Source organism: Typopeltis vanoorti, chromosome 24, assembly GCF_054136105.1.
Source record: "Typopeltis vanoorti isolate ZY-2024b chromosome 24, IOZ_Tvanoo_1.0, whole genome shotgun sequence".
NCBI classification, from domain to species: domain Eukaryota; kingdom Metazoa; phylum Arthropoda; class Arachnida; order Uropygi; family Thelyphonidae; genus Typopeltis; species Typopeltis vanoorti.
This window is the reverse complement of record NC_143572.1, coordinates 42107946-42122906: the sequence shown is the minus strand read 5'-3', so window position 1 is coordinate 42122906 and position 14961 is coordinate 42107946. Positions and strand designations below refer to the sequence as shown.

Genomic DNA, 14961 nt, shown 5'->3' with positions numbered 1-14961 from the left:
CTGACAATTTGTTATGGGAAGGGATAAAATAAACTTTATATCACTGTGCAGGAGAACAGTAATTACAGCCTTGCCATAAATTATTATAATTTCCACACACACACATCCCCTGTGCTGTCCACAGAACTGTGCGAGCCCAATTTTGTTAGGGGCACCGTGAGTAGCCAATTCGCATTTGTTTATCAGTAGAAAGAGGGTTGTCTGGCACATAATGAGTTAATGTGTAGTGGGAGATTATGAGAACTGTATACCTGTAATAGCACTTCACAATGTTGGAAAGCAGCTGCTTGTTATTTTCAACATGCTAAAACACTTGGGATGTTAATTGTCCGATACACAAACATCAGTAGGATGTTTGTGTATCGGACAATTAACTGTTATAATGATACAGATGATATATCTGACTGCCAAAGAACAGGTCAACCATGCTGTGTTAGGAAGCACCTTGTAATGACTATGAAGACATGCTGTAATCCTGTGAGAATGCAGAAAGTGGTGTTGCGAGAGATGGACATTTCACAGAGAATGATGCCATGTGTACTAACTGTTGACCTGGGAGTGAGAACCTATTGTTGTTCTACAGCACTTCCTAACACCATAACTTATGCAGCAGAGGGTGATAAAATCAAAATCATTTCTCTGGTGGTACTTGAACAACAGACTCAGAGAATCCTCTTCATAGATGAGAAAATTTTCACCATTGAAGAGCTGTTTAACTGCCAAAATGATTGGGTATATGCCACAGATGGTGGCACAGCACATGCCATAGCACCCAAGATTCAGAGGTGATCACCTAGCATCAGTGATGATTTGGGTGTGTGTGTGTGGGGGGGGGGGTGACGTATCAGGGGACATCCAAGTTGCATTTCTGTGAGAAAGGGAGTCAAACCTTTGTCAAAGAAATGCAACTTGGATGTCCCCCTTGGTGTTATTCAGTTCCTGAATAATACCTTATTTCATGGTAGGCAGTGAACCCTCCAATGGGATTCAATCCCTGCACACAAGGCAAGGACCATACAACAGTGGTCAGAGGCAAATGTATTCAACTACATATCACCATCTCATTGGCTGTCTGGAAGTCTTAATCTGAATCTGCTGGACTCCAAATTGTGGTCAGAGCTTTAGAGAGAGAGAGAGAGAGAGAGAAAAAGAGAGAGAGAGTAACCTGCAAGAAATAACACCCCCAGCACTGCCAGCCTGAAGGTGGATTTGGAGTGAGGAGTGGCAGCGTTTCCATTGGATGTTGTGCATGCTGCCATTGATATGTAGCCTTGAAGACTTGGGCTGTGCATGAAGGCAAAAAAGGGGGATGTGCACATTACATATGTGGTTTGTATGTTCTGAAAGCTTTAAATGATTTACTGATAGATTAAAGGTTTATGCACTGTTCAAGTTGTAACAGTATTTATGGCTAAACTAAGTAGAGTCAAACTTTCACTACAGTGAATTGGGACCAAAGGAATAATTTGTAATAATGGCATATTTGCTATACTAAGAGTTAATTGTATATACTTTAAAGTTAAGCTGGAAATCTACATTTAAGAACAAGAATTCAAAAAAAGGTGTAAAATTTGGAAAGCATAACTATATATGCAATTCTGAATGAAATCTTCCTTCAGATAACTAGACATAAGCATTTACTAAATTGAATAAAGTAGCTAAACATTAAAGAAAAGTTTATTATTACTGATATACAGTATATAAACTACAAACATGCTGGAAAGAAAAAAAAAAGTGCAAACCAACACTTTTAAAATTTTACATTAGTTTGAGGTACTATAAACCAAATATATAAACAATTATAAAATCACTAAGAAGAATGGCACAAAGTATCTCTAGATCTGTAAAAGACTATCAATGAGAAATGAATGTGAAATTATAAACTAACAAAAGAGGCATAAAAAAGGGGAAAGATCACAATGCTTAAATTTATTTATGCATAAATAAATTTAAGCATTACAATATTTGTAATTTCATACAGTGATTATATTTAGAATCCCTGAATTTGATAACACACACCACCAATTTTCCATCACCTTTAGTTCCAGAGCCATGCCAGGTTAGCTGTTTTGCCAGACCAATGGAGGTCACGTAATAATAATTTATCAGTACAATTCTCACTCACTAATTATATCCATATCAAATCATGACTATAAAGCACCATGGATGACTAGAAACTTGATATTAAATGTAAATTAAGTGATTAAACGCATTGTATAAATGATACAGTGCAAGTGGATATGAACTAATGCTTGACATCATCACTATTGCGAATTGGCTCATGCTTAAAAACCCTAACTAGGATTAAATGTAAGCAAAATAAGCCAAGAATCACTCAAAATCAAGAGATCATCATCAAGAGTATATGTAAATAATATGAGCCTACACATGCAACACCATCTGTGGTGGCCCAGTTAACTAGCTGGGAGGTTATGGAAATTTCAGATGCTGTCTTGTAATTTTGTTTGGACTAAAGGAGGTACCAGACCATCCATTTTCTTCTGTATCTTTCATTTTCTGAATGACCATCCATTAAGAAGAATATATAAGTGTTTGGAAAAGCAAGAGAAAATCTTTATAATCTTCTTATATAAAATAAAAATAAATAAACTGCATTTACTTTTTTTGATTTACCCTCATAGTATCAATTGTAGTAAATTAGTAAGTCAAAGAAGTGTTTGCATCAGCTTCAAAGAAGCCTGATAACTGATGCAACACACCCTGGACTACAACAGGAATTGAACCTAGGTCTTTTTAACTAAAAGGATTATTATTGGTATTGAATAAACTGCAGAAGTGCTTCCATTTAAAGTACTGGTAGGAATTACAACCAGAGCAGTTAAAGCCATAAAGATAGTAAATTATGTCTGTTAACTGCCGGTGTTAATCTGGCTAGTTTGTTTTACAGGAGAGTTTTGTCAATAGCCTACAGTATACATTAGTACCATGGAGTATTAGAATTGAAGTATTTCTAATCTAAGAACACATGTTGTATCATCCTAATGTAACCAAACTGATGTGGTTGTCAAATCTCGAGCTTTTCTTTTGTGGAGATCAAGATAATTATAAAGATGAAAAATAATTATTTTTCATCTGATAATTATAAAGATTTCCTCATAATCAAATATGATTCCATCTTTAGACCAACAGAATTAATTACTGAAACATGCAAACTAAATGATGAAATCGAGAATCTGGGAAGAAACAAAATGATAAACAATTTTTTTTTTTTCCTTTTAAGGTTACACAGTGATCAGCATTCATATTTATGAATTTAGGGACACAAAACACATGTGTTGAAAAGATTATTTTACTGATTATTAATAAAATAATAACTTGGAGTTTCGAACCCTGTATTGAGGTCATCATCAGAAGGATACATGTGTATAGGAGCTGTTGCTCTATAAAGGTAAATTAAATCTATGTTGTTAACTAATCTTTTTCTTAGCCAGACCTCTAGTGATAAAAAAACTACACCGCACCAAAACCTGGTTCGAGCAGAAATTCAAAGAAGCATGTGAAATGCTCAAACATGATCTGAATCTGAATAAAAATAATGGTCTAACCATTCCAAGAATGTGGAGGACCCATCTGCAACCTTCATAGCAACCACAAAGAAAAATCTCAATACAAGAAGACTTGGTGAAGTTATTTCCCCCCCCCCCCCTGAACATTCAATAGCAACCTGTACTGTACAAATCCAGAAGGTAATTGTAATATAACAATATGAACTGTACAATTCCAGAAGAATCTTAGTATGTGAGCACTTTAGCAGAGTTTATTGTAGTTTTTATTTATAATTTTCTTTTTTTCTTTTATTTTTTATCACTAGAAGTTAGGCTAAAAAAAAGTTAGCCTAACTTAGTTAACAACATAGATTTAATTTACCTTTATAGAGTGCAACAGCATGTAGCTTGGTTCCTACACACATGTATCCTTCTGATGATGACCTCAATACAGAGGTCGAAACGTCAATTTATTATTTTATTAATAATCAGTAAAATAATCTTTTCAACAAGTGTGTTTTGTGTTCCTAAATTGATGAATATGGAAGTTTTTTTTTTTTTTTTTAGGTAAAAATAAATAAATAAATTTATTTATTTATTGTACAGATTTATTAAAGCCTTAAAACAAAAGTGAATTTGACCGATTTGAAAATGTTTCTTCTTCTTCCTGAAATTTCCATAAATATTAAAATGTGGTACTTGAGGTACTCATCTTTTTCCTTTCTAAAGGCATGAAACAATCAGAGAACACCAATTGGTTAGTAGGACAATCAAACATCCATGCCCTTGGTGGAGGCTGCAGGTTCAAATCCCACCAAGAGCATGGATGTTTGTGATTATTTTACAAACAAATTAACATATGTACTGCTGTGACCTGGAACAGTATGACCTTTGATGTCTTTGTGCCATAAAATCAAATGACCCACCTGATAATTGGCCAATGGAAGAAATTGTTGGAAGGTTCAAAATCTTTTGAATATTTTGAAAAACAATTCAAGAAAATATTTTCTTCAGTATATTATGTGCAGGATTGGAAAGGAAAGACACAGCCTCTTGTCTATAAAGCAAATGATTACATCTTCAAGAGCTCATTGGGAAAAGTCACCTACTGTACTCCACCATCCATCTTCACTATCCATCTATCAACCACTACATATTAGTTTCATCTGTGATTGGCTTATTTTGTGGGATGAAAATCCTGACACAAAACATTTTTTTTTATAATACTGTAACAATACTATTAATAACAATATTACCATTACTAAATGAGCAATTTCTATATGTAAAACTGTAATAAACAACATATTTCTTTAAACTTGGAAAATCCTACTGATCCCCTCCCCCAAATAAAATTCTCATATAGGTGTCCTTAATTTAACTAGTCTTTCAAAATGGATTTACTGATTTAATGTGTCTTGGGCGATTACAAGTTAAACTGCTACATTTATTAAGTAGTGCAGCAGACAAAATATAGCACTGTAGCATCACTCCAAATATAATTTAATCAGAATATAAAAATCAGTTTTCACATGAAACCAAAGAAACTGTGCATAGATAGCTGTGAGAACAAAATGAAAATGTTCATACAGCACTTTAGAATCTCTTCTCTTGAAATGTAGAATTCAGTCAGAACCTAATGCTATACTATTTTCTTTCTGGATACAAAAAGAAGTGCATCATCTTTTAATTTTCTTTAAACTATGCTCTCTCAAATTGGACTTGAGATAGTTATGAAAATATTTTTCTTACTTGGTTGAATAATAGAGTATATACTTAAGTAACCACATTCTCTTTTTACAATTAGATTCAAATGAAGGTTAAAACACCAACCATTTAGGTCTTACTTTTACTATATCTCAAAGGCATTAATATTTCTTTTCAAAGGTTTTTTTTTTTGGGGGGGGGGGATGATATGTATACTGTGCCAAAATAAGAAATACTGAGCTCATTTCTTCCTTTATGAAGATAATGCTTGTCTTTTAACTAAATCTGTTACACATCTTCAGAGCTCTTCAACTTATTGGGTGTTGAAAATTATCAATAAAACCGATATAAGGCCTATAAGCATGTTTTACTTCCACAAGGACAATTTTTTTGTGAAAATGGAAAAATTAAATATAAAAATATTTGAACAGAATAAGCATGTAGAAAGTTTTTCCATTTGGTTCAAAGTAAATTATAACAGATAAGAAATAATATTCTTGTTTTAATCCTTTACTCAAGTGTAATAAGCAAACAAAGTTTGTGCACAAAGTATCTTCACTGGATGCATGCACACACACATGTGAAGTATTATCTTCACTACTTGCATACAAAGGCTGATAATAGACTAAGCATGGCTAGTATGGTGAGATGCCAAATGAATAAATTTGAAATAAGAGAACCAAATTAGTATTCAAGACAATGTTCAAACCAATTTTAACTCGAAGTCCAGAGATCTGGGTTAAAACTAAAACAGTTTCTTAAACATCGAGGACCACATTAAAAATGATGTTAAAAAGGAAATTTATGTTATTGATATTCAAGACTGTAAGCACAGGCAATATGGTATGGTCACTTGAATGGAATGGGAGAAAGATTAGTAAAAACATGTTTGAAGCAAAAATGATAATGACTCCAAGAGAGAACAGGATATAGGTAAATTGATGCAAATGTCTTAGAAGACAAGACAAGAAAAGAAAAGCAAAAAATTAATCAAATTATGGATCTATCAAATAGCAGCCCAATCAGGAAGAAAACTGGTGGTGATATCCTAATAGAACTTTAATGATACTTTATATACAAACATCACAAATTGAGGATATTAACTGGTCTTCAAATCTTATTAACCAGTTCTCTGCTGGAATGCCCTATTTCATTTCTGAATTATTATATAATAAAGCTATGATACAGTATCCTATTATGATGATTTGTATCAACACAAATCCATCATTTATAAAAATGACTTTACAATATCTACATGGTAAAAACTATTTATGAAAAGCTTTTCTTGTGTAATCTGAAAAATAAAAACAACAATCTTATCAAGATCTATTTCAGATTTTCACTTGTTACTCTGCATTATTAATTTTCATATATTGTCCAATGAGAAATGTTTTTATTCTTTTTTTAATTGTTCAAGTTTAGAGGAAAAAAAATTAAAAATTAAATACTGATAAATAGCAGTAAAAGTGAAATAAAAAGCATAACCTAAAATAAAACCTTGAAAAAAATGCAAAAATTAAACAATTTAGCAGTATGAGAAATATTTTATGGGAAAAAAAAAAGTCTGGACTGTTTCATGTATTTAATGTCACATCAATGTCATGGAACTGTATGAAAGTAACAATTCTAATTTCACATAAATTCATATTCTAAAATTGCAACCTCTGTTTGGCAAAAAAATATCAATGTATCATAAATTAAAACTTTACTGAATCACATAATATTATTTCAGTATTCCATTTCAAATCACTTGGATTATAGAGAATAGCAATCACCATTTATACTTAGTAAATGTTAATGCTAAAGCAGGACTAGAAATATAATGACACTAGATGTTTAGCATTTATTTTTATCTCTCAGACTCCTGACTGAACTATGTAAAAAAATAAAATAAAAAAAATAAAATAAATTCTAGTTTACATACTAATTATGAAATGAAAATAGACTCTTTGGTAAAGAAGAAACAAATGTGGAAGATTTTAAAAAAATCACACACACACACACACACACACACACACACACACACACACACACACACACACACACACACACACACACACACACACACACACACACACACACACACACAAGAGCTTATCTAAATATGTAGACTATCTTAAAGTGATAGCATTATCAATTTTTAATGACTCAAAAAAGATTACTAATATTCATTTGTATTCAAACTGATGCTTTCATCAAGAGCTGATGCATTTTTAAACTTTTTGTATGCTAATAACATCTAGATATGAAAATAACAAAGCAAACAGCTGATTAAAGTAAACTTGCAACGTCTACATTAAAAATTGCTATAAAATTATAAAAACCTACAATCCTCATGTATATTACAATTTATTAAAAATATTCAGTCAATATGAAACTAAATTTTTTTGTTTGAAAGCAGCAATGACAGCAGTACCCCCAAAGAGATATCATAGAAACAAGTAACACTGTTCTCAAATAGAAAACTATTTACAGTTTTTATAATTAAAACACAGTACAGCTTTTCTACAAAACACCAGCCATCAAAAATCACAGAGCCACAGTTCAAACACTTCTTCCATCAAATTTCATGACTGCAAAATAACAAATATACACACTGCTCTAACAATTTTCTCTATGTTCCTTAATTTCACCTGGCTGGCCACTTTCAACTGGACCTTCGGAAACTTTGTTTCTTGGTATTTGGACATCTGTAAATAATTCTTTTTCAGTTTTATTGGAAATATCTGGTAGAGAATTCATATTCCTATAGTTGAGATCTTCATCACTGGAGTTCTTTAAAAAGAAGGCAATTGCAGCCCTAGCAGCAGGGCTGTTTTGAGCCAAACCATTCAAATGCTTACAAATTGGTCTTTTTAACTGTGTTTCATCCAGGATTTCACCACCACCTTCTGCAAGAACATTAAGAGTACTACTTGTGATTGTTTCACTTGTTCCAGGCTCTAATGTTAAAAGACTTGTTTCTACTATTGACTGCTGAAAAGCAAGCTCCAGTTCTGCATTTCCTGAAAAATAAATGCAATAAAAAGGTACTTAAAATAAAATATATAAAGACAAATATTATATTAGAGTAATCAATGATGACATCTGCCTCTGATAAATTCTCAAACAATTCATGTGGTTCTAATATTTTGAAAAAATATTCCTTTCATTAAATTAAAGATACCAAGAAATTATATTCTTGGTTTAATCCTTTATCCAAGTATAACCAAACAAGTTTGCACCTGAACTATTTTCAGGACTGGGGCAACTCGTATAAAGAAGCTAATGACTTCACATCATTTGCCTTAGTATCCCATAATGCAAAGCACATCTCCTGATTGAGATGTATAATTATTATTATTACCACCTCAAGACCTCATGGAATCAAAGACTCATTTGGGAGGTCCTTTTATCACACACACAGCATCATACTGTATTTTAAACACATTCAAACTCTTTGCAGACACCACATTCTCAGGCAAGGCATTCCAATCATTCACAACTCTGCACGAAAAAAACCTCCTCTCACTCCCCTACTCACACCCTCTTTATACAGTTAATGCTATAATGCTATAACCCTTCCCATAATGCTATGCATTATGGGAAGGGTCACTATCCAGACTGGTTTCAACCTTTATTGAGGTCTCATCAGTGGGGGCCAGACCCAGAGGTGAAACTAAGGTTGAAGTAATGCAGAAGTCATATTTTTGTATATGAGTTGTGCAAAGGTATCACACCTTATTATTAAAATACTCTGGATTAGAGATAGTTGTAAGTTTTTCCACTTGGTTATACTATAAATTAAAGATACCAAGAAATTATATTCTTGGTTTAATCCTTTATCCAAGCATAAGCAAACAGGTTTGCACCTGAACTATTTTCAGGACTGACGAAACTCGTATAAAGAAGCTAATGACTTCACATCACTTTCCTCAGTATCCCATCATGAAAAGCATATCTTATGGACATGTATAATGCTATGCATTATGGGAAGTGTCACTACCCAGACTGGTTTCGACCTTTATTGAGGTCTTGTCAGTGGGAGTGGTAAAATTTACAACTATCTCTAATCCAGAGTATTTTAATAATAAGGTGTGACACCTTTTGGCTACTGGTATATGAAAATATGACTTCTGCATTACTTCAACCTTACTTTCACCTCTGGGTCTGACTGCCACTGATGAGACCTCAATAAAGGTCGAAACCAGTCTGGATAGTGACTCTTCCCATAATGCATAGCATTATACATGTCTGTAAGGAGATGTGCTTTGCATTATGGGATACCAAGGTAAGTGATATGAAGTCATTAACTTCTTTATACAAGTTGCCCTAGTCCTGTAAATAGTTCAGGTGCAAACCTATTTGCTTATACTTGGATAAAGGATTCAATTTATAGTATAAATTTAATTTAATTTATAGTATAACCAAGTGGAAAAACTTACAATTTCTTTCATTGTTACACAGGTGATCAGTATTCATTATGTAGAAATTACAGACTTATGACAATTATATGAATTCAAAAACATATGATTTATAGAGACATATTTAAATTAAATATGTCTCTATAAATCAAACAGGGAGCTGAAGTTTAGGAACATATTACAAAAAGTGGACAAAATAGCACATAAAATCACTGGAATATAAGGGGAGATTAGTTGGTTGGTTTACAGTTTACTGGTACAAGAACAGCAAAGGTTACAGCAATACATAAATAAAAAGATAAATTAGTAAATAATATGTATGTACAAAAATTAAGTTAAGCAATGGAGTATCTGCATATAAATAAAATTACAGCAGTACATAAATAGTCAAAAACAAACTACTAAACAATGTGCATGTATAAAAACCAAATCAAGCAATGCAGTATCTATATATAAATAAAAATATAGCAGTACACAAGATCAACTAAAAGGGGAGACAGTAACTACTATGACTAATAGCCATTTTAATACCTTGAGACAATCATCTGTATTTAGTCAATCTTACTTTTTTAGAATACCAATGCATCTATTTTTTCAATATATGAGGATGGTCTGAAAAGTTCTCGGCCTAACAATGAAAAAATGAATTTATAATTTCAAAATTATTTTATTTTTCAACATAATCTCCCTTAAGACTAATACATTTATTCCAGTGATGCTCCAGCACCATTATCCCATCACTGTAGTAGTTCTCAGTAAGATCTGCAAAATACCCCTCAACAGCTGCAATCACTTCTTGATTCAAAGAAAAATGCTGACCAGCGAAGAAGAGTTTTAGTTTTTGGAAAGAGATAGAAGTCAGAGGGAGCCAAATCTGGGGAATAGGGTGGATGTTCCAACAATTCATAGTGCAGATCCCTTAATTTTCCCATTGTCAAATGCACCTGCTCACACCTCTGTGGGCAGGTGCATTGTCCTGATGAAAGATGATTTTTTTCTTCTTCAAACTGGGTCTTTTCTCACGAATTTTTTCGTGTAGTCTGATTAAAAGATCGGAATAATATTCCCCGGTTATTGTTTTATCCTTTTCAAGATAATTAATAACCAAAATGCTTTTAGCATCCCAAAACACCGTTGCCATGATCTTTTCTGCTGATGGAACCGACTTTGTCTTCTTTGGCACTGAACAACCGGCTTCTGTCTACAGTTTTGACTGCTGTTTGGATTCTCTGGTGTATAATGGTGAATCCAAGTCTCATCCATAGTAATAAATCGATGCACAAAATTAATTTTATTCTTGTTAAAATGCTCCAAGCACTGTTCAGAGATTTTCATGTGAGTACGTTTTTGATCTGTTGTGAGCAAGCATCTTGCACAAAGCTTTTTCATATGCAATTCTTCATGCAAAATATATCCTACACGTTCTTTTGAAATGTCTATAGTCTCAGCAATTTCATGCACTTTGACTCACCGGTCATCCAATAGCATATCGTGCACTCAATCAATGCTTTCTGGTGTTGTTATACTTTTTGGACATCCTTCACGTGGATCATCTTCAAGGCTGGTACGGCCACGTTTAAACTTAGCAGTCCATTTCTTAATTGTCAAAAACAAAGAAGAGTGCCCATAAACTTTTTTGAACTTCGAATGAATTTCTTTTAGTGTTAAAACTTCTTTTACAAAGAATTTTATAACCGCATGATACTCAATGTTATCCATTTCAAGAGATACAGACAACACTTTTGCTTCAGACAGCTGTATAAAACAAACTACTTGATAGAATGACTTGCAATTTTACATGGATGCTTATGACAGATGTACCAACTTAGGGGGAAAAAAAAATCTTGCTGATATTGTTGCTATCTATTGTTGAGGCCAAGAACTTTTCAGACCACCCTCATATGGCAGGAGAGGAGAGAACAAGGGATTGTTCTCTCCTCTCCTGATGAAAGATGAATGAACAGAATAGGTTGATGGAGGAGGAGGAGCAGGGAAGAGAGATTTCAGTCTACTGTCAGTAAATGGGTTTAAGAAAAGTATGAGAGATAAATGTGTAGGTGTAGTGAAGGTCTCCAACTATAATGCCTAACACTCTATAAAGATGCTGAAATAATAATAATAGCATCTGCTTGGCTGAAGTACTCATGGAAGTACCAAGAGAAAAAGCATAAGGCAAAATAGGAGTCAATGTGATAGTGATTAGAACGAGCAAGAAATGAGGGAGGGAAAGGAGGGCTATCAATTAGCTGAATTGTTCTGTTCTAGATGGTATGAAAAATTTTTGATGAGTTTCTTTGGTAAACAACTCAAAATGTGAGAACATTCATTAATTCTATGGATTTATGATTTTTACTAAATTAAAAGCTGAACTGAGAGGAAGTAACATCTAAAGCAAAACAAAATTTTCTGAAGGTCAATAAAGCCATAGATGCAATATATTATTTACATGCCATAAAATTTCATTTTGTCTAAAGATTGGTAATATCAACTATAAGGAAAAGTGAAATGAGGGTCTTCTTTTGCAAAAAAAGATGACTATTTTGACTGTACAAGACTGCTCATGCCACCGAAGAATGGCAGAGTGATTAATATTTCAGACACTGATTATAGGTGATCTTTATAGCTTCGAATATTTGAGTGCCTGAAAGGTTTGTTAAATGATAAGAAATTCAGCATGCTGGTATCAATAAACTATAAGTAGGGTCTAAGGTCAGCAGGAAGCTCTAGGGACCAAACATGGTTGGTCTATTTTCAAGCTTTGCTACTCCAATAAGCAGGATGATGGTCTCCACCAGACAATGAGCATTATCTATCACCTGAAGACATTTAGACATATCCATGCATAGCAGGAAATTAATCAGGAAATGAAACTTGCCCAACCAGGTTGGTGACAAGGTTGTTGATATAAGGAAGTTTGATGAAAAAAAAAAGATAACCACAATAACATGCAGTCAGCTAGAAAAAGAAACTAACCACCTAATTATAAAGGATGGACAAAAGATCATATCATGGTACCCTGCTCCAAAAGTCTATATGCCAGCTTTTGGAAATAGTGGAAAGTGCACTGTTTCAATGTCCCCTGATACTTTCTTGGGACACTGAAACAGTTAAATCAGCTATCTATGAATATGAAATACTTTCATATTCATAGATAGCTGATTTAAGCAAGCAGATCACCAGTGCAGTGAGAGCAATGGAATTCATACTGGCAGTCATTAACTGAATTAACTATTATTCTTCAGGAAGTTATAAAGTATAATGAATATTAATTATAATAGCTTTAATTAATACTTCCAATATTTCAACAATGCTACATTGGCATCAACAGGGATCACAGAACAGTGATATGTGCATGCAGGCACTAATACTGGGTAAATGAGGTTGAAGCAAGACAAACCAATCAGGCCTAGAGTCCTAAATGGCACCTCCTACTGGGATAAATTGGGTGGTCTGGGTAGTCCATATATCTGGGACACATTAAAAAATTAACCAAAATCCTAAAGAAATTACAAACCACATAAAAAATTAGCATCTGTTTTCTGCTCCACCAAAGACCAGCCACACTCCCCAGACCTACCAGGCATCTTTCAGGTCCCTTACAGTTGCAAACTGTCCTACAATGGTCAAACAGGCAGGACAGCCAATATCAGAATTTCTGAAGATATGGACTAACATCTGGTTTCATCATTACAGCAACTCTGGACTTGCTATGCTTTGGACACCCACCACAGGATATGCTGGAAGAAGGCAATTCTATTGCACTGCAGCAAATACAAATATGAGAGGCTATTACTGGAATTAAATTGGGTGCATGAAACTGCCCCAAATTTGGGAAGCACTCATCCTCAGATCTTCAGCCCAATGGCCAAGACCACCCAATTCAGCTCACCAGGAGCACCATTTAGGACTGATTAGGCCTGACTATGGCTGTCTTTCTTCAGCCTCATTTACCTAGTGTTAGTGTCTGTGTGCATATTGTTCTGTGATCCTAGATGATGGCGATGTAATGTTGCTGAAATATCAGAAGTATTAATTAAAGCTATTATAATTAATATTCAGTTTATGTTGTAATTTCCTGAAAAATAAAAGTTAATAGTAATTCTAATAGTAATAGAATGGTCATTAGTAGACCTTTTCTTTCTTTTTTAGGAATAAAGACAACTAGATATTTTCTTTCTTTCTTTCTTTTATGTGAATCCTACCTATGAAGGGTTGTCAACCCATTAAAGTGGGCTAAGGGAAAGAGTGACATAATTTTTCAAAACCATCTCCTGCTTATTATTATTATTGTAATAAGAGTCTAATACTGCTTAAATAAAGACTTTCAGAAACACCAATGCTGGGGTAATCATTCATGTTGTAACTTAATGAAAGAGTCAATTTTTTGTCCTTGGTTATGATGACGCATATACATACTGAAAGGAAAGCAAACAACAGATTAAGTATCCTATAGTCATATTGGCATCCATGTTAGAGGCTTAAGTGCTGTGAGGACATCATGTGGAGGCTTAATCGATTGTATACAGCACTCAGAAAGGATTAAAACAGAATTTAATATACTTCCTATATTTCATCTCAGTCACTGAGAAATCTTCAGGGATTACAAAAAAACTAATGTAACATATACACAAATACCACACAATACTAAGCCCAACCACGTGGGTGACTCTAAAGTCCTATCTAGGTGGAGCACCCTCTAAAGGCGGTTGTAGGTGGACTGGAATGTAAGGTGGGATCTCTGATGATAAGTGTTTCCCAAATCTTAGGAAGCTTAATGCAACCATATTTATTAAGATTTGATTGATTTCTGAGAGCTGCTGCTGCTGATTCTAAAAATAGCCTCTCTTTTTTGAATTTGCTGTGGTGGAGCATGGTGGTTTTTTTCCCCCCATGAGATTCTGTGGGTTGTATCCAAGACATGGTCAGCCAGGCCTGACTGACCATAGTCGTGGTTGTAGATGTATGACTTGTGTTCCTTCAGGTGGATGGTTGCTGATCTGTCTGTCTGTCCAAAGTATGCCAACTTGCAGGAACAGGGTACTTTATCAACTCCAGGCACTGAGAGAGGAGGGAGCTGATCTTTTGTAGAATGGATAAGGGTAGCAAGTTAAGTTTGCGGTGAGGTTTAAATGCTGTGTGTAGGTTGTACTTTTTTAAAATCTTGGCTATTTTTTCCGATGTGCCACGGATGTAGGGAATGGTGATGGCATTTCTAAACTTTTTCTGAAGAGAAAACCGGGGAATGGGGGGAGGGAGGGGAGGGGGAGGACTGATTTTTTTTTTATATACTGCGATCGCTGTAGCCATTGGAGAGGAAAGTGTTGTGTATGTGGTCAAGCTCAGTTGTA

General features: G+C 34.0%; 1 protein-coding gene across 2 annotated transcripts in view; it reads right to left on the bottom strand.

Moving 5' to 3' along the window:
• Positions 1-6777: 6777 nt before the first annotated feature.
• Positions 6778-14961, bottom strand: part of LOC150093130 (ankyrin repeat and IBR domain-containing protein 1-like) — a 424458-nt gene continuing 416274 nt past the window's right edge. For both annotated transcript variants that reach the window (XM_090413306.1, XM_090413307.1), the window contains one exon: positions 6778-8215. In XM_090413306.1, coding sequence (XP_090269432.1) covers positions 7812-8215 — 404 coding nt within the window. In that variant the 3' untranslated portion in view covers positions 6778-7811. The remainder of the gene's footprint in view (positions 8216-14961) is intronic.